This window comes from Gymnoscopelus microlampas (genome assembly GCF_963454915.1).
Source record: "Gymnoscopelus microlampas genome assembly, chromosome: 7".
NCBI lineage: Eukaryota > Metazoa > Chordata > Actinopteri > Myctophiformes > Myctophidae > Gymnoscopelus > Gymnoscopelus microlampas.
Window position 1 is genome coordinate 56557930 of NC_139944.1, and position 20226 is coordinate 56578155.

Consider the following 20226-nt stretch of genomic DNA (forward strand, 5'->3'; position numbering starts at 1 on the left):
CAGCAGAGCCACAGTCCAGCTGTCTACACACTACAGATGTTGACTTCAGGTTCCAGGCAGACCAACCATCCACTGGTCTCCACTCTCCCTGGTGTTTCATCTCCAGTAGACCAGTACAGTTATTGGTTCCTTCAACCAACCTTACATCATCAGACTCTGTAGAGCCAAGAAAGTAAAGGTAAAAACACCCCAAACTATTATGTTCATTATACAATGATAACCCAAACCTAAAGTGTAGTTTGCTTTTTACCTGAGCAGGTGAGTTCAACAGTTTTGTCAGGTGAGCTGGTATTTCTAGTTGAATCTGAGGTTCTACAGTCCAGGAAAACAGACTCACTGCCTTCACACTGGAACTCTTTGGTCCACATTGATGCATTCACTTCTCCATAGAGCGCCCCCTGGAGGACTGAAGGAGCCCCACAGCCAAGCTGCCAACAGACCACCTCTGCATCCTGCTGGTCAAAGTCACCTTCATACACTGAGACCCACGACTGATTAGACTTCACCTCCACTCTGCCTGAACATGAACTAGTCCCATTCACCAACCTCACTGACTCTGGAAAGAGAGAGAGAGAGAGAGATGTTTAAAGATAATTTCACAAATCCACTATTGCCTATATATATATATGAATCAGAGCATGTGAGAGGAGCGGAGCGGAGCGACGCGATTTTGACGTGAGCGCGGAGCTGGTTATAAAAAGGTTGGAGCGCTACTCAGAGCGAGGACCGCCTCCCGCTCCAGGCCGCCCTCGCGGGGGCCGCGCACCGAATGTTTGCGAATGCCCGGTCGCACGGACTCAGAGACACACAGACATCCGCAGTGCACAGCGCACTGAGATTTCATTAGAATTTCTACTTTCTTTTTCCTTTCTTTTTTTTTTACTGTTGAGCGACCCGGTTTGAGCGGAGCGTGGAGCGAGATTTGCGCAAATCAACGTGAGCGAGGAGCGACGGGGAGCGGAGCGCGGGGGGAGTTGACGTGAGCGAATAGCGAGCGTGAAACCGGCCCCCTGGAGCGCCGAGCGGCATTTCCACTCGCTCCGCTCATGTGCTCTGATATGAATCCATTATGGATGCATTTTGGAATCTAAACACATCACACGCAAGTATTTTAATGCACCCTTAAACACACACACACACACACACACACAAACACACACACACACACACACACACACACACACACACACACACACACACACACACACACACACACACACACACAGAGAATGACAAATAGCAATATACTCAGCCTAGACTGAATTCATACATATGGAAATACATAATTAATCAATAAAAACACATTCACAATTAAGCAAAGAGGGGAAAAAAACAACTAAAAACGAATCATCATCAGATCCTCCCCAATAGCTCATAGGAGACTAAAATCCTCCATGAGAGATTAAATAAGTGACTTTAAAGATTGCTGTCATTGTTCAAGTCATTGTTTTTCGTTACCTGAACAGATCACTGTGGGTCTGCCTGTAATCAAACCTTTCCGTTTGATACCTAAAGTCTCCATCATGACACAGTCGCTCAGTGAAGTCTCAGAACCAGCACAGTAAGGTGTAATCCTCCATACAGGTTGATGTGTATAACCAGAACTCCTTTCTGTTGAAACAGCAGAACCACAGTCCAGCTGTCTACACACTACAGATGATGACTTCAGGTTCCAGTGAAACCCACCATCCACTGGCCTCCATTCTCCCTGGTGTTTCATCTCCAGTTTACCAGTACAGTTACTGATTCCTCCCACCAACCTGACATTATCAATCACTGTAAAGTGGCAATAACGTAAACATTAATGCAATACACTTACTTGTATTATAAAATATTAAACCAAAGCAAGAAAATAGCTTATCTTTTACCTGAACAGGTGAGTTCAACAGTCGTGTTAGCTGAGCTGGTGTTACTAGTTGAGTCTGAAGTTCTACAGTCCAGGAGAACAGACTCGTTGCCTTCACACTGGAACTCTTTGGTCCACATTGGAGTCTCAACTTCTCCATAGAGCGCCCCCTGGAGGACTGAAGGAGCCCCACAGCCAAGCTCCCTACAGACCACCTCTGCATCCTGCTGGTCAAAGTCACCTTCACACACTGAGACCCACGACTGATTAGACTTCACCTCCACTCTGCCTGAACACACACTAGTCCCATTCACCAACCTCACTGACTCTGGAGAGAGAGAGAGAGAGAGAGAGAGAGAGAGAGAGAGAGAGAGAGAGAGAGAGAGAGAGAGAGAGAGAGAGAGAGAGAGAGAGAGAGAGAGAGAGCAAGCGAGAACAAGCGAGAACAAGCGAGAACAAGCGAGAGTAAGCGAGAGCAAGAGAGCGAGCGAGAGCGCGAGCGCAAGAGAGAGAGAATGATTACTTAAAACACATCAGATACAAGTTGTTTAACTGTACCTCTATACACACAGAGATGAAGACACATATTAAATGTTACATGATCTTTAAAATAGATACACATAAACATAAATTACTAACAGTATGTCCATAAACAAACAAAAAGAAAGAGGAAAAACAACAGGTTTACTGCCAAAGGGGAGAATTCTCCCCTTTTTTTTTAATTTCTAAAAAAAATCTCAAATTTTTGGGTAATCATTTATTTTCGTTATTCACAACGAATTAGGAGATATAAGATAATTTAAAAAACAAAACCCATTCACTTCAATGTTAAAAAATAAACGGACAAGTAATTCACATTGTTTCTATAAAAAATGATTAAAAGATGCTGGCAGTGGGTGAGTACATTATGAATAGACTCTGGCAGACAATGTGTTAACAAAACAATACTAGTCATCGTCATCGTCATAAAGAGCTCATGGAAGTCTAACCTCCATACTCTTTCTATTTGACATTTAACATTATCTCTTAACTAGCACCGTGGTGTCACTAATGCAATACAATTACTTGTATTATAGAATATTAAACCAAAAAATAGCTTGTCTTTTACCTGAGCAGGTGAGTTCAACAGTCTTGTTAGGCGAGCTGGTGTTTCTAGTTGAGTCTGAGGTTCTACAGTCCAGGAGAACAGACTCGTTGCCTTCACACTGGAACTCTTTGGTCCACATTGAAGCCTTCACTTCTCCATAGAGCGCCCCCTGGAGGACTGAAGGAGCCCCACAGCCAAGCTGCCTACAGACCACCTCTGCATCCTGCTGGTCAAAGTCACCTTCACACACTGAGACCCACGACTGATAAGACTTCACCTCCACTCTGCCTGAACACATACTAGTCCCATTCACCAACCTCACTGACTCTGGAGAGAGAGAGAGAGAGAGAGAGAGAGAGAGAGAGAGAGAGAGAGAGAGAGAGAGAGAGAGAGAGAGAGAGAGAGAGAGAGAGAGAGAGAGAGAGAGAGAGAATTATTACTCAAAATATTAAATATCACATATTTATGTATAGATCAATATAGCACATAACACTTTGCTATTGTGCTGAAGTGAAAGCACTGAGCGACCTTAATAAGTAGGATAGTCAATGGAGAGCAGCAACAAAACATCAGATATGTGTGAGCAGCAGTAGCACTAGTGCACATGAACTGTAAAAGAGAAGCCTCGTTTGTTTCAACAACCACTCATCAAACAGACAAGACAGCGGCCATCTTCTATTGGATTTCATAAGAGTAAGGAAGGATTAAGTGCATTAATATATATGGAAGTAATGCCCCTCTCTCACACACACACACACACACACACACACACACACACACACACACACACACACACACACACACACACACACACACACACACACACACACACACACACACACACACACACACACACACACACACACACACACACACTTTGTAGAGTAAGCAGTGAAACATATAACAAGACCTTCAAGACTGTAATCTATAATCAGTTGTTCTTCTTTATTCTTTGTTTACCTGTTGAGTTGTGTGTTGGTTTAACCTGGAGAGCTGAGGAGAAAAATCATCAAATAAATGAGTTTCACTTTAACAGAGAACATGGATCCTCTCTACCAATACAGCAGCTTGTAGATGCATGAAATACAGGACAAGATATCCTTTGTTTCTTCTGTTTGATGCTATTTATTGATGAAAATGAGTCATATACAGGGATATCAATTAACTGTTTGTTTGATGATTGCAAATAACTTTCAATTTGTCACCTTCTGTGATTCTAATTACTGCATCATGCCAAGAGATAATCCATTGGACTGAATTGAAATGGATATAAAGATTTCTTCACTCCCCTAATGTTATTACAAATATATGTGGCACATATAGATTCAAATCACATATAAAAGTTCAGATTTGAATAAGTAACAATCCAAGCAAAAGTAATAGTTTATCTTTTACCTGAGCAGGTGAGTCCAACAGTCTTGTCAGGTGAGCTGGTGTTTCTAGTTGAGTCTGAGGTTCTACAGTCCAGGAGAATAAACTCATTGCCTTCACACTGGAACTCTTTGGACCACATTGGACCCTCCACTTCTCCAAAGAGCGCCCCCTGGAGGACGGAAGGAGCCCCACAGCCAAGCTCCCTACAGACCACATCTGCATCCTGCTGGTCAAAGTCACCTTCACACACTGAGACCCACGACTGATTAGACTTCACCTCCACTCTGCCTGAACACACACTAGTCCCATTCACCAACCTCACTGACTCTGGAGAGAGAGAGAGAGGGAGAGAGAGAGAGAGAGAGAGAGAGGGGGAGATGTATTGCATAGTATGGAGAGAGAGTAAGCATTATCATTTAAAAGATTGATGTATTAAACCACGCCAATGGATACATGAATCTTTAAAGAATGCATCTGGAACTTTACATACTCTATTAAGTCTAAACATAGATCTGCTCTACTATCAAGTCATGTCACTCAATCTGCATTTATCTAGTAAAAAAACATAACAAGACAACTTAAATAACAAATGGAGTTCTTTACACATGTCAAGTCTTTATTTTAAATGCACTGAATACACTGTGAACTCCAGATGAAAAGAAATGGCACATTTTAAATGCATTTTGATAATAACACAACACAACTTTTAAAATCCACAGAGACATGCAGATATAGAGGGACAGATATGCACAGTAGAGACAAGCTATAGAGTGTGTGAGAGAGAGCGCAATGATATAAGAGAATGTAAAGATTAGTGTCTTTGTTGAAGTAATTGTTTTACCTGAACAGTTCACCTTCAGTGTGACAGTGGAATCATAAGACTTTACTGGTCCACACTCCATCAGTGAAGACTCAGAGCCAACACAGGAAGATGGAATCACCCATCCAGCTTGATGCGTAGAAAGAGAAGTAAATTCTGTTGAGACAGCAAAGCCACAGTCCAGCTGTCTACACACTACAGATGATGACATCCTGTTCCAGTCAAACCAAGCCAACAATGGTCTCCACTCTCCCTGGTGTTTCATCTCCAGTATGCCACTACAGTGACTGGTTCCTCCCACCAACCTGACATCACCAGACTCTGTACAGAGAATAAGCAGTAAAAAGTATTACTTTAATTAAAAGACCTTCAAGACTGCAATCTATTTTCAATTGTTCTTCTTTTATCTGTGTTTACCTGTTGAGTTGTGTGTTGGTTTAACTTGCAGAGCTGAGGAGAAAAATCATTAAATAAATGAGTTTCACTTTAACAGAGTACATGGTTCCTCTAGTCTATACCAATAGCAGCTTGTTGATGTGTTGGAATACAGGACAAGATGTCCTTTGATTCTCCTGTTTGATGATATTTATTTGATATCAACAAGCTGGGAATGAGTGAATGATGAAATGTATGACTTATATAAAAACAGATGAAAATAAAATGTATACAGAAATGAAAAGTAACAGTTTGTTTATAACAAATAACATTCATTGAATTGAGTGATATCGATATCTTCACTGTCATAATGTTAATAACTATACGCAGCATTTTTAGATTCTTATCACATATAATACTTCATATTTTGGAAAGTAATTATTCAAACCAAAAGCATAGTGTATTTTACTTGAGCAGGTGAGTTCAACAGTCTTGTTAGATGAGCAGGTGTTTCTAGTTGAGTTTGAGGTTCTACAGTCCAGGAGAACAGACTCACTGCCTTCACACTGGAACTCTTTGGTCCACGTTGAAGCATTCACTTCTCCATAGAGCGCCCCCTGGAGGACTGAAGGAGCCCCACAGCCAAGCTGCCTACAGACCACCTCTGCATCCTGTTGGTCAAAGTCACCTTCACACACTGAGACCCACGACTGATTATACTTCACCTCCACTCTGCCTGAACATGAACTAGTCCCATTCACCAACCTCACTGACTCTGGGGAGAGAGAGAGAGAGAGAGAGAGAGAGAGAGAGAGAGAGAGAGAGAGAGAGAGAGAGAGAGAGAGAGAGAGAGAGAGAGAGAGAGAGAGAGAGAGAGAGAGAGAGAGAAATTATTACCTTTGTAAACAAAGAGTAAAAAAACAAATATTAAATGATACCTAAAATGAATAGATACACATCAATATAAACCCAGTAAACCCATAAACAAACTGAATGAATAGTTAAATACTCAATGAGAACAACAATAACTAAAAATATAGCTGCAAGCAGCGATAATACCGGGCCAGTGAATAGAGAGAGAGAGAGAGACATGGAAACGGAATAGATTGAAGAGAGAGAGAGTGACATGGAAACAATAGATTGATGAGAGAGAGAGAGTTGGAAACATAATGGTTTGATTGGACATCTCAACCTACTGCCATTAACAGGATTCGAACTCTCAACCTTCAGACTAATAGGCTGCAACACTACCTATAGTGCTATAGCTTTGTCCAGGCTGATATTGTCTGTTGAAGATCATAAACTCTTGCCTTCTTTCATGAACCAAGCCCCTGTTTCACTAACACTAAGATCACTCGTTCACAAACCATTTACCAATGAAGAAATTGTACATCTCCTCAGAACCAAAACTAGTGAAAGTAGCCGATCTACAAGCTCACAAACCATGAAAAGTTGTGAGATTGTAGATCAGCTATTTTCATAATGAAGTATGTCATACGTTGAAAAAACGTACTCTCAAATAAGCATTTCAGGTTATCTTTACCATTTGCACATGTATTCATTGATATAGTCATGTTGTTTGCAATTCAACTTAAATTAAGTCTGCATCAAGTGAGGCTTGAACCGGCGACCTTGAGATTGTGAGGCATTCATTTAAGGGAGACGCCATTGGGCCAACAGACAAGTAACTGTGAAAAAGGAGATCACACAGATGATACAGTTTCACGCAAATAGCTGAAAAATCCTGGGTTTAAGTGTTTTTCAAACTGCTCAAAATTGCGGACAATCTAAGGGCGGAGCTTACTGGTCAAAGCGATAGATGTGTTCCTCATGAGTCAAGGCACAAGTGTAAGCAAGTTTCACGACTTTCGGCCAAACGAGGCATGACTTTTGCCTGTTTAAAGTTTGCATTTTAAAAAAATTGCTATAGCGCCCCCTTTTGGCCAATTGGAGTGAGATTGGTTTCAGTGATATTTGGAATGACTCTCTACATTACTGCAACGTTTCAAAGAAATCTGAGTCTTGCATGTATGTGTTAGGGGCAGATGAATAATTTTCATAAAACTGCAATAGTTAAAATCTATGGAATCCTGGGATTTTGGAGCAATCTGCACGAAACGTTTAACACTTGAACTTTGGACCTCTGCCGACAACTTCTAGGCGGCGGAATTTCCATAAGTGAAAAAATGCAAAAGTTAGGAGCCAATGGCTGTTTTTCATATAATTCAAAATGGTGGGCGATCTAAAGGTCAGAGGTCAAAAGTTGTCGGGCATGAAGAGACGCATGTGTGTATCGAAGTTTCATGGTTGTAGGTCAAACAGGGCATGAGTTGTACCTGTTCAAAGTTGGCACTTTCAATTGAGTGCTATAGTGCCACCCTTTGACGAATGAGTGTGAGAATTATTTCCTGGTAGTTTTTCATGAGCATCTACCATATGGCCGAGTTTCGTAAAAAGCGTATGCACGGTTAAGCCAGAACTGGCAAAAACAAGTATTTTTCAAACTGCTCAAAATTGCGGAAAATCTAAGGGCGGAGCTTATGGTCAAATCGATACGTGTGTTCCTCATGAGTCAAGGCACATGTGTAAGAAAGTTTCACGACTTTTGGCCAAACGAGGCATGACTTATGCCTGTTTAAAGTCTGCATTTTCAAAAAATTGCTATAGCGCCCCCCTTTGGCCAATTGGAGTAAGATTGGTTTCAGTGATATTTGGAATGACCCTGTACATTTCTGCAAAGTTTCAAAGAAATGTGAGTCTGCATGTATGTTTTAGGCGCAGATGAATAATTTTCATAAAACTGCAATAGTTAAAATCTATGGAATCCTAGGATTTTGGAGCAATCTGCACGAAACGTTTAAAACTTGAACTTTGGACCTCTGCCGACAACTTCTAGGCGGCGGAATTTCCATAAGTGAAAAAATGCAGAAGTTAGGAGCCAATGACTGTTTTTCATATAATTCAAAATGGTGGGAGATCTAAAGGTCAGAGGTCAAAAGTCAGAGGGTGAAAGTTGTTCAGCATGAGGAGACGCATATGTGTATCCAAGTTTCATGGCTGTAGGTCAAACAGGACATGAGTTGTACCTGTTCAAAGTTGCCATTTTCAATTGAGTGCTATAGCGCCACCTTTGGACGAAAGATTTTGAGAATTATTTCTTGATAGTTTTTCATGACCATCTACCATATGGACGAGTTTCGTAAAAAGCGTATGCACGGTTCAGCCAGAACTGCGAAAAGTGGCAGAAGAAGAAAAAGAAAAAGTGACAGAATACTGCCAATAACAAAAAAGGTCCAGAGCTGAGCTCTGGCCCCGTAATAACACAATGTCAATCATCATTATCATCATCATCATCATCATCATCATCATCATCAGTCATCCTCTAGAGATCATAGAAGTTCCATACTCCACTGTAAGACCTGGTCCTGTATCCATACTCCACTGTAAGACCTGGTCCTGTAACCATACTCCACTGTAAGACCTGGTCCTGTATCCGTACTCCACTGTAAGACCTGGTCCTGTACCCATACTCCACTGTAAGACCTGGTTCTGTATCCGTACTCCACTGTAAGACCTGGTCCTGTAACCATACTCCACTGTAAGACCTGGTCCTGTAACTATACTCCACTATAAGACCTGGTTCTGTATCCATACTCCACTATAAGACCTGGTCCTGTACCCATACTCCACTGTAAGACCTGGTCCTGTACCCATACTCCACTATAAGACCTGGTTCTGTATCCATACTCCACTATAAGACCTGGTCCTGTATCCATACTCCACTATAAGACCTGGTCCTGTACCCATACTCCACTATAAGACCTGGTCCTGCCAAACTACAGAGAGACCATATCTGCTCTACTCTCCACCCTTGTGACTCAACATGTATGTTTCTACTAAACATCACCACAAGCACCTTAAATAATAAATTGATTTATTTACATGTAACTAATCACTATTTAGTAAACCCGTTCAGGTAGTGGTTCCGCCCACCAACCTGACATGATCAGACTGTACAGAGAATAAGCAGTTAAAGAAAGTCTTATTACATTTGTAGATTCATATCACATATAATAGCTCATATTTTGGTAAGTAATAATCCAAACCAAAGTATAGTTTATCTTTTACCTGAGCAGGTGAGTTCAACAGTCTTGTCAGGTGAGCTGGTGTTTCTAGTTGAGTCTGAGGTTCTACAGTCCAGGAGAACAGACTCGTTGCCTTCACACTGGAACTCTTTGGTCCACATTGAAGCATTCACTTCTCCATAGAGCGCCCCCTGGAGGACTGAAGGAGTCCCGCAGCCAAGCTCCCTACAGACCACCTCTGCATCCTGCTGGTCAAAGTCACCTTCACACACTGAGACCCACGACTGATCAGACTTCACCTCCACTCTGCCTGAACACACACTAGTCCCATTCACCAACCTCACTGACTCTGGGGGGGGGAATACATCATTTAGAAGAAATACAAATCTAAAGGGTCCCATCGTATGCAGTGTTAATAAAATATTAATTCATTAAAACAAAACAGAAGTTACATGAATCCTATATGAATGCATGTGGAAGTTGTTTAACTGTACACACAGAGGAGGACACATATTACATGATATAATACGATGATATAAATGATATATTAATATGATAATAATACCTAAAATGTATAGAAACGTAACAATATACATTTTTAACATAAGCCGATAAACAAACTGAATTAATATTTCAATACTCAAAGAGAAAGAAAATAACTAACATGAAACAATGTCCTCCTCTAGAGCTCATATACGTCTAACTAACATGAAACAATGTCCTCCTCTAGAGCTCATATACGTCTAACTAACATGAAACAATGTCCTCCTCTAGAGCTCATATACGACTAACTAACATGAAACAATGTCCTCCTCTAGAGCTCATATACGACTAACTAACATGAAACAATGTCCTCCTCTAGAGCTCATATACGTCTAACTAACATGAAACAATGTCCTCCTCTAGAGCTCATATACGTCTAAGCTCCAAACTCTAATAAGACCTGGCTACAAGACACCTTAAATAACAAATGGTTAAATAAAAACAAAGTGTTTAAACAAAATAAATAAATATCTAATGGTGTTCTTTACACATGATTAATCACTATTAGACAACCAGTATAGTTACATCATCATCAGACTCTGTACAGAGTAAGCATTAAAACAGCATTACTTTCATTACAACATTACATCATTGTATTACAACACTGTAATCTATGATCAGTTGTTCTTCTTTCATCTTTGTTTACCTGTTGAGTTGTGTGTTGGTTTAACCTGGAGAGCTGAGGAGAAAAAACATCAAATAAATGAGTTTCACTTTAACAGAGAACATGGATCCTCTCTACGAATACAGCAGCTTGTTGATGTGTTGAAATACAGGACAAGATGTCCTTTGTTTCTCCTGATGATGAAATTAATGATTTATACCAAAACAGATTAAAATATGTATGCCGGATTGACAACAGTTTTATGGAATATAGTTTGTTGATGAGCGCGAATACAATTAATTGTGTCACTTTCTGTTTGAAACATCGAATTACTGTATAATGCAACAGAATAATCTGTTGAACTGAATTGACCTCTTCACTGATATAACTTTATTACACACATGTGTTTAGATTTCTATCACATTTGACAGTTCATATGTTGGACACTAATAAAAAGCCAGCCAAGCACCTGTTACTCTGTGTGGTGTAACTTCATCTTATGTCATGTGACATCATCAAGGTGTTGCAGTTTATCATAAATATCAATGTGTGTGTGTGTGTGTGTGTGTGTGTGTGTGTGTGTGTGTGTGTGTGTGTGTGTGTGTGTGTGTGTGTGTGTGTGTGTGTGTGTGTGTGTGTGTGTGTGTGTGTGTGTGTGTGTGTGTGTGTGTGTGTGTGTGTGTGTCAACTCACAGCAGTTCTCACAGTCGTCTATCACGTCACATTTCCATGAGAATGGAATGCACTTTTCATTCTTACAAACAAACTGATGGGGGAGACAGAGGATTATGTTTAGAATCAGTAATGTATCAAAAGCAGACATGAGACATAAAGTCATACAGCGTAACACAAGTGAAGGCGAGGTGAATCACCTGGCTGGCAGTGCAGATGGACATGCACTGCTTGCCATCAGCTGTCAAGTAGGTGTTGGTGGGACAGGAACACTTGTAGCCTCCTCCAGGTGAGAGCAGACACAGGTTACTGCAGCCTCCATTGTTGGTCTGACAAGGGTGACCGGCCACTGCAGGGTGGAGAAAACATGAGAAAACACACCTATATGTTAGAATAAACCAATAAGACACACCAGGCTGTGGTTTAATGTGAGTTTAGAGCAGCTATGAGGTGTTGTTAGGAACGAGAGTGACTACAACCCTCTAACTGTTCTACACTATATATATATATATATATATATATATATATATATATATATATATATATATATATATATATATACACACACACACACACACACACACACACACACACACACACACACACACACACACACACACACACACACACACACACACACACACACACACACACACACACACACACACACACACACACACATTCTGTTTGAATTGAAAATTCAATAATCTCTCTATAACTAAAACAATCTGTCACATAGTATAGCAGTGGTTCTCAAAGGTGTGGTCCAGGGACCCTCAGGGTTTGTTGAGGGGCTTCCAAATGGACCCTTTACAGGTCTGTAACTCTGAGTGTACACATTTTATTTGTAAACTCTCAGAGTTATACCTCTTGACTTCTGTATGAATATCCAGCTTTGTAACTAAATAAAAATAATATCACTCTTAAGTCTTAGGCTTATATTAGAAGAAGAGAGGTAGCCCATTCTTCAAACCATCACATCTTCTGCTTTGGCATGTTGTACAACATATTTGGTCAATTTAATCTGCAGAAGTGCTCACCTCACACAGCTGTCTTGTTCTTTACAGTGTTGATATGGGCTTGCAGGTCTAAAGAACTTTTATTTGCGATGGACACATAAGTGCCAGCTTTACAGACAATACAATCTGCTTCTCATTGGTCACGTCTAAAACGAAAACCGTAAAACGGTGAAATGAAATTTGTGTTTTGGCATTTTTATTCATTCACAGAGAGCTCAGGCTCAGTGCAGCCGCAGCCAGCCTTTACTTTGTTGTGTCAACCGTGCGGGAAGAATAAATATTATTAAGTATGGCGGATTACTATAAGTGTTTTGCCATTGGCATGGCAAGCACCTTTAACCCTTTTATTGTGTTACAAACCTGCATACACGTTTGGTGTTAGCGGGTCAAATTTGACCTATGATTTAACTCAGCCCAAAATACTCAAAAAAAGATTATCTTTTTTTTTTCCCTCCCACCTCATAGCTGACTTGTTATGCATTCATATCCATGTAAACACTTTTTAACATATTATGTTGGGTTAGGGTTGGGGTTTCATCTTTTAAATTCACTAATACTGACGTAAAAAACATAATTATTCCCGTTTACCAATGCTGCCACTGACGTAAAAAAAAACATACATTTTCCTCAAACAGAACCCAAGATATTGTGATCCGAAGATTTGCTGCTCCATTCACCTGTTGGTTAACTTATTACTTAAAAAATCTGTATCTCGGCTCCTGTGTACTTTTTTTTTTTACTATGTATTTTTGGTCAAGACATGGCATTTTCAAAGACAGACAATTAATGTCAACGAGGCCGTGATGACCTCGTTGACACACAGTATAACTCAGTGATTAGCAACCATCATGTTAAAATTCACTCATTACATTTCCTATAATGAAGACAAATGGAAAATGAGGTAGCTAATCTAGCTAATAGACTACCACAAAAAAAATATTATTATTAAAAATGGTGACACTTGGTGTGTTAAGGGTCAAAATTGATGCGTATACCATAGAAGGTAAAAAGACCATCAGAATTAACTAAAATGGTGGTAATTCACTTTGTTGCGTTAAAATAGCTGTTTCTGAGGATATCATGAAGCCTTGTTCCAATAAAGAAATGTAAAGGGTACTTTTTACCTATTTAAACCTGAAAAGAAGAAGAAGAAGAATGTAATTATACTTCTATAGCACGTTTCAAAACAGATAAAAGTCATAAACCAGCATGAAGAGTAATAATGAGAGTGTTGTATACAGTAGGTGGTACAGACCCTCAGGTTGTCTATAGGGGTGGTAGATGTGGATGCCATATGGTATGTCTGTGGGGCTGATGAGCTTGGTCTTGTTGGTACCCTGAGTCTTGTGGGCTCTGTAGATGGATTCGGTCTCATAGTCTGTCCAGTAGATGTTCTCCTCAAACAGAGTTATAGCCCAGATGAGAGGGATGTCCTGACTCACAACTACAGATACACAAAACATAAAGAGTCAGAATATTATAAAATGTGTTTACTCACCATCACAATTCACTCCAATGTAGAATAATCCTAACTCCACAATTAACAAGAAAACAGTTAATCAGTACATGGATTGTAAAGGGCATCACACATCTTCAACATCTCTTTTTTTTACTCTTGAATTAGTAGACTGTTCTATAGACGAATCCACAGACGCGCTGCCTGTAGCTGCCTGTAGGTGGCCATTGCTGCGGTGTCGCGTCCGCGGAGCGTTGACACCGCAGCAATGGCTGCGCGCAGGGCAGCGCTCTGTGGATTTGTGTATAACAGCAGAAAATAAGGGTAATATTTGGTTCATGTGAATTGTTGAATATCCACTGGTTGTTTTGTAGTGTCAACTGTGAAGAAGGTGAATTATAACTGTTTATTTAGCATATAGGAGTGAAGACAAAAAAAGTGAATTATAATTCTTATGGTCATATTTTTGCATGTTACTGCATGTGCATGTACTGTATGTAACGCTCTGTAGTTTTGTTCATATAGCTTTACATGGGTATGTCAATGCATGAACAAACCCTTATTGTACTTTTTGTGTACTTGTGATAAGGACCCCCTCGAAAATGAAATGATACTGTACAGTACATCTCAAGGGGTTTATGCTTTTAATAAAGGTACATAATTGGTTCAAATGCATCAATAAAGTATAAACGATAATAACGTCACTTCTTTCATTGCTATTCTTCAAATACTCAGGAAAATGAGCAAAAGCTATTCTTATACACAGGCATGAAATCCAGCTTAGTAATTTAACTTAAATAATTAACGTGTTAACTGTGTAATTACAGGTTGTGTTCTTAAAATCTTGCCCAAAATTTATATTTTTCATTTTGTGACGTGAGATTTGGGCATCAACTCGCCCATTGACAAACAGTAGAAAAGAGCAAAACAACTTATTATTTTTTTGTGCTTTACATTTTTTTTCCTTCATATTAACACATCTGTAGAGATAACACCACATTTAGAGAAGGAACCTTTGACACACATGCGTGTGCGTGTGCGTGTACGCGCGTTTGTGCATGTTTGCGTGAGTGTTACCTGTGTGTCTGTTGGTTCCGTCCAGGTTGGCAAACTCAATGTAATCCTCCTCGTCATCAGTCCAGTAGATGCGATCATTGATGTAGTCTAGTGTCAGACCAAAGGGCAAGGATATCTTCTCCTTCACGATGACTCTCCTGTTGGTGCCGTCCATCCCCATCCTCTCTATGTGAGGGTTGACACCTGTGTCTGTCCAGTACAAATATCTGTCAGAGAGACACTGTGTCAGAGTCACTATTCACAACAAATCACACATACAGTGAGTGTACAGTACTAGTAGACAGGCAATATGAGACTTCATCCATGGTTCAAAAATCCTTTTCATGCTTTACTATGATTTGCTTCATAGGAGCTCCAGAGAGTATAGACAGCTAGAAAGGGATGCCAGGAGCCATGCCCCAAACTTAATATATTATTGTGCCCTCTTGTGGTAAATGCCACCCATATTAATTTTCTTTTCAACTTAGAACTGCATTAAGTATGTGCAGCAATCTTATCAGTTTTACTTATATAGATTCAGTTATGATCACACCAGAGTGCTCTTACCCGTAGCGTACATCTACAGCCATGCCACGTGGCAGGTCCAGGCTGGTGTTGACCAGGACTGTTCTGTAAGACCCGTTTAGTTTGGACACCTCTATGGTGTCACTGTCTCTGTCACACCAGTACAGGTTTCCTCCTATCCAATCAACAGCCAGACCCCATGTTATGCTGATCGTGTTGTGAAGGACCTGTCAACGAGCAATACAAGCTTTCTTTCTTTCTGTCTTTCTTTCACTTTAAAGCATTTATTTTGCCATTTGTTTGTTTTATTTGTTAGATTGGATAGTGTAGAGTGACACAGAGAGAGGAGAAACATAGAAAACAAGACAAGGAGTCGGATTCAAACTCTGGTCCTCGCGGCTCAGAGGGAGAACATGGCTGAGCCACCAGAAAAAAGGACAACTTTGTTTTTTTACAACCTATGTTTATATTTTAGCTTGTAATTAAAGTAAATAAAAGATGAGTGTTATTTTTTTTTTCATTTACTGCTTTCTATAGTTTTATCATTCTGTCCGGTGGCTAAATATGCCTTTTTTACACAATAAAAAAGGTCCTGTGGTCTTTGATGGCCAGATGTGAGTTATTGGGGGCTAGAAGAGCTACTGTAAATAATAATAAAGAAAACACCGGGTTATTGTGTAAAAAAATACATATTTAGCCACCGGACAGAATGCCCCCACCCACTGTAAGAAAGCTCGCGAAAATTGCTAAAACTATAAAAAGCAGTAAATTAAACATTTTTAACACTCATCTTTTATTTACTTTAATTACAATCTATAACATAAACCTTGGTTGTAAAAACACAAAGTTGTCCCTTAACACATTAACGGTGATATCACAAAACATTTAGAAACATTCGAATAAAAGTATAAACATTTTGAATAAGAATATAAACATTTAGAATACAATTTGAATGTCCTCATTGTTGTCATTGTCACACTGACCTGGATGTCACTGCCATTGATGTTCATGCGACTGATCGTGCTGTTTGGGGGAGTGCTGTCTGTCCAGTAGATCATCTGCTGCTGATAGTTAAAGTCCAGAGCCCATGCCCTGGATAAGTCCTGTCACACCACAGTAGTTGTGTTAGTCTCTGACAGGAATACATTCCAACATGTCTAAAGCAGTCTGTACAGAGTATTGTATAGGATGTGTTGTTATGTTCAGTGTTTTCACCTGTTTGAGCACTGTGTCATTGGAGCCGTTCAAGTTCATCTTCCTCAGATACTTGCCGCTGGCAAATATTAGGAATGGCTCCACCTCTGGAGAAAGTGAGACATGGTTTACATTTAAAAATCCACACAGCTCTCAAAGCAGGACTATGGTTGTTTCTTACCAGACGTGGACTTGCAGATGGTGGGGTCTTCAGGGCTGAGCTGGAAGCCCTCCACACAGAGACAGTGGAAGCTGCCAGGTGTGTTGATGCAGCGCTGGGTGCAGGGATAGGTGGTGCTACACTCATCTATGTCCCCACACGTCTTCTCATCGTCCTGCAGATGGAAGCCAGGCTGGCATTTACACTGTAAGGAGACAGGAACAGATCATGTAAGGAGACAGAAACAGATCATGTACACTGTAAGGAGACAGAAACAGATCATGTACACTGTAAGGAGACAGGAACAGATCATGTACACTGTAAGGAGACAGAAACAGATCATGTACACTGTAAGGAGACAGGAACAGATCATGTAAGGAGACAGGAACAGAGATGATGACCAGATGTTTCATTAGTGTCTTTGTGGAATCTGTGTACAATGACAGTGTCGTTTCCATACCTTGAAGCCTATGTAGAGGTCTTCACAGATCTGGGAGCAGCCACTCAGCTCCTTGTTCAAACACTCGTTAACAAAGCAGTTGAGCTCATCAGAGCCGTCACCACAGTCGTCCTTACTGTCACACAGCAATGTGTCACCAACACAGTTCCCGTTGTGACAAGTATAGACTGGAACATCACATGTCTGCTCTGTTCCAGCTGGAAATGACACAAAGGAGGAGAAGAACAGATGAATAGAATGGTAGTTGTTGGATTAACACAACAACTACCATTCTATTCCTTCTGTATGTTTATATCCTTTATATTTATATTGTTTTCAATTCATTCTGTATTGATTGATTGAATGAATACTTTATTAACAGTTAGGTAAACGTACAATAATGCTAAAAGGATAACACAAGAGGCCCTGAGGGCTTTGTTTCCATTGTGGTCCTGTGTATTCAATTCATCAAGACATTTAAAGACACACAATACTATACAATATATAATCAATACTAGGAGCAGTAAAAGTATATTTACATAAACACAGTGGGGGGTAATTTCTTTTGGCAGCTAGAAGACTTGTCTTGTCTAGAAAATTGTGGTTTTAAAGTAAGGTAGGGAGTCACACTTTGTGATGTCTGGTGGTATAGCAGGACATTCCACATTTTGGTGGCATCATAGTAGAATTAATTCATCATCATATTCCTGCCAAATCTGAGGAGGATGAGATCAGTGGAGCTCCCTCTGGTGTTGTGCCCATGGGCGTTTATCACTCTATTGAAGTAGTTTGACAGATGCATGGGCACTGGTCCCTTAAGTATCTTGAAAACCAGGCCACTTGCTAATTTCTGTACGCTGTCCTCTACCCTGATCCATCCCACCCTAGCATCATGAGTGGGGGTTAGGTGAGTCCTAGGTGTGAGGTCTAGTAGTAGTCTGATCAGTTTGTTTTGAGAGGTCTGTAGTTTTGATTTTAGTGCCTTTGAGGTGTTAAGAGTACCTGAGGAGCATGTATAGTCAAAATGACATCCAGATAGTGTCCTTACTGTTGTTGCTAATTTATCACCGCTTTCTAAAATACTACCCAGGTAAATAATCTCTTCATTCCTTGTGATAACATTGTCACCCACTCTGATCATAAAGTCTGTGGCTTTACTGAGGTTCATTTTGGACCCAAAAAGAATGGATTCAGTTCTACCAGGTGTAATGATAGTTTGTTATCAGTGACCCATGTGCAGATTTCACAGAGCTCTGAGCTATAGGCTTTTTCAACCTGCAATTTGTTCTTGTCAACGACCAGGAAAGCAGAGTCATCCTCCAACAAGAACACATTGCAGTCACATGATGATGCTATTATACAGTATGAAAAGGTGACAGTTATACATGGCATGTAAAGTTCTCCATCAATATTGCAGTGTTTATGTGTTTATCTTTATGCAGCCCACCCTACCCCATTGATTTTATTTCATTGTATTTTATATATACTGTAGGTACACCATTATAAACTACACACTATTACACTGACTGACTGACTGACTGACTGACTGACTGACTGACTGACTGACTGACTGACTGACTGTGTGTGTGTGTGTGTGTGTGTGTGTGTGTGTGTGTGTGTGTGTGTGTGTGTGTGTGTGTGTGTGTGTGTGTGTGTGTGTGTACGTACAACAGAAGTAAGGAGGACAGGCACACTTGTAGCCTCCTCCAGGTGAGAGCAGACACAGGTGACTGCAGCCTCCATTGTTGGTCTGACATGGATGACCTGATACTGTAGGGTGGAGAAAACATGTTTATGGTTATGACACATGACACACTAGAGAACCCACACCTATGTTAGAATACTACTATATATAAAAAAAAAAGAATACTACTATCGCGACTGCTGTGACTACTAATATATAATAAAAAGAAGAAGAATGCAGTTATATTTCTATAGCACGTTTCAAAACAGATAAAAGTCATAAACCAGCATGAAGAGTAATAATGAGAGTGTTGTATACAGTAGGTGGTACAGACCCTCAGGTTGTCTATAGGGGTGGTAGATGTGGATGCCCCATGGTCTGTCTGTGGTGCTGATGAGCTTGGTCTTGTTGGTACCCTGAGTCTTGTGGGCTCTGTAGATGGATTTGGTCTCCCAGTCTGTCCAGTAGATGTTCTCCTCAAACAGAGTTATAGAGAAGATGTCGGGGTTGTCCTGACTCACAACTACAGATACACAAAACATAAAGAGTCAGAATATAATAAAATGAACTTACTCACCATCCACTCCAATGTAGAATAATCCTAACTCCACAATTAACAAGAAAACAGTTAATCAGTACATGGATTGTAAAGGGCATCAAACATCTTCAACATCTCTTTTTTTACTCTTGAATTAGTAGAGACTGTTCTATAACCGGAGACAATAAGGTAATATGTTGTTCGTGTGAATTGTTGAATATCCACTGGTTGTGTTGTAGTGTCAACTATGAAGAAGGTGAATTATAACTGTTTATTTAGTTTTACTGTATTTTTGGAGTTGGGTATTTCTAGGTTTGTTAGCATAGGAGTGAAGACAAAAAAAGTATGGTCTTATTATTGCATGTTACTGCATGTGCCACTGCAAAAAAAACAAGGTTTCCGGCTATGAAAACCGATGAATATGAGATGTAAACTCAGAGAATTTACAAGAATTTACAAGAGTTTCCCACTCGGAAAACTCAAAGTTTTGTAGGTCGGTAAACTCCTGTATGGTACCAAATTAAGTATGCGTGACCCCCTGCTGGGGTTGCTGCCAGAAAATCACACCTTCAGCCCTGACCTAGATTTCCACAATTTGGTAGGGGGGAGATCCCCCCTCCCTATCTCGAGTAATGCTACTGAGCATGTGCAATAAGCCACGTATGATTGGCTGTGACGTAGGTGGGCATCCCGCCCTCATTTTGGGGGTCACATTGTGTGTGGGGGGGGGGGGGGGGGGGGGGCTCACA

At 40.3% G+C, this 20226-nt stretch overlaps 1 protein-coding gene across 1 annotated transcript; it reads right to left on the bottom strand.

The window, feature by feature from the left end:
• Positions 1-1067: 1067 nt before the first annotated feature.
• LOC311048672 (uncharacterized protein) lies at positions 1068-19612 on the bottom strand (the record flags this gene model as incomplete). The annotated part of the gene is made up of 21 exons (XM_084061932.1): positions 1068-1087; positions 1459-1776; positions 1869-2096; positions 3894-3926; positions 4329-4634; positions 5149-5448; positions 5545-5577; positions 9631-9786; positions 10777-10809; positions 11428-11500; positions 11607-11755; positions 13681-13869; positions 14959-15164; positions 15505-15689; positions 16446-16565; positions 16678-16763; positions 16838-17021; positions 17277-17473; positions 18924-19025; positions 19274-19462; positions 19579-19612. The coding sequence occupies 21 exons, from the start codon at positions 19610-19612 to the stop codon at positions 1068-1070; spliced, it is 3141 nt and encodes a 1046-aa protein (XP_083918058.1).
• Between the last annotated feature and the right edge of the window lie 614 nt (positions 19613-20226).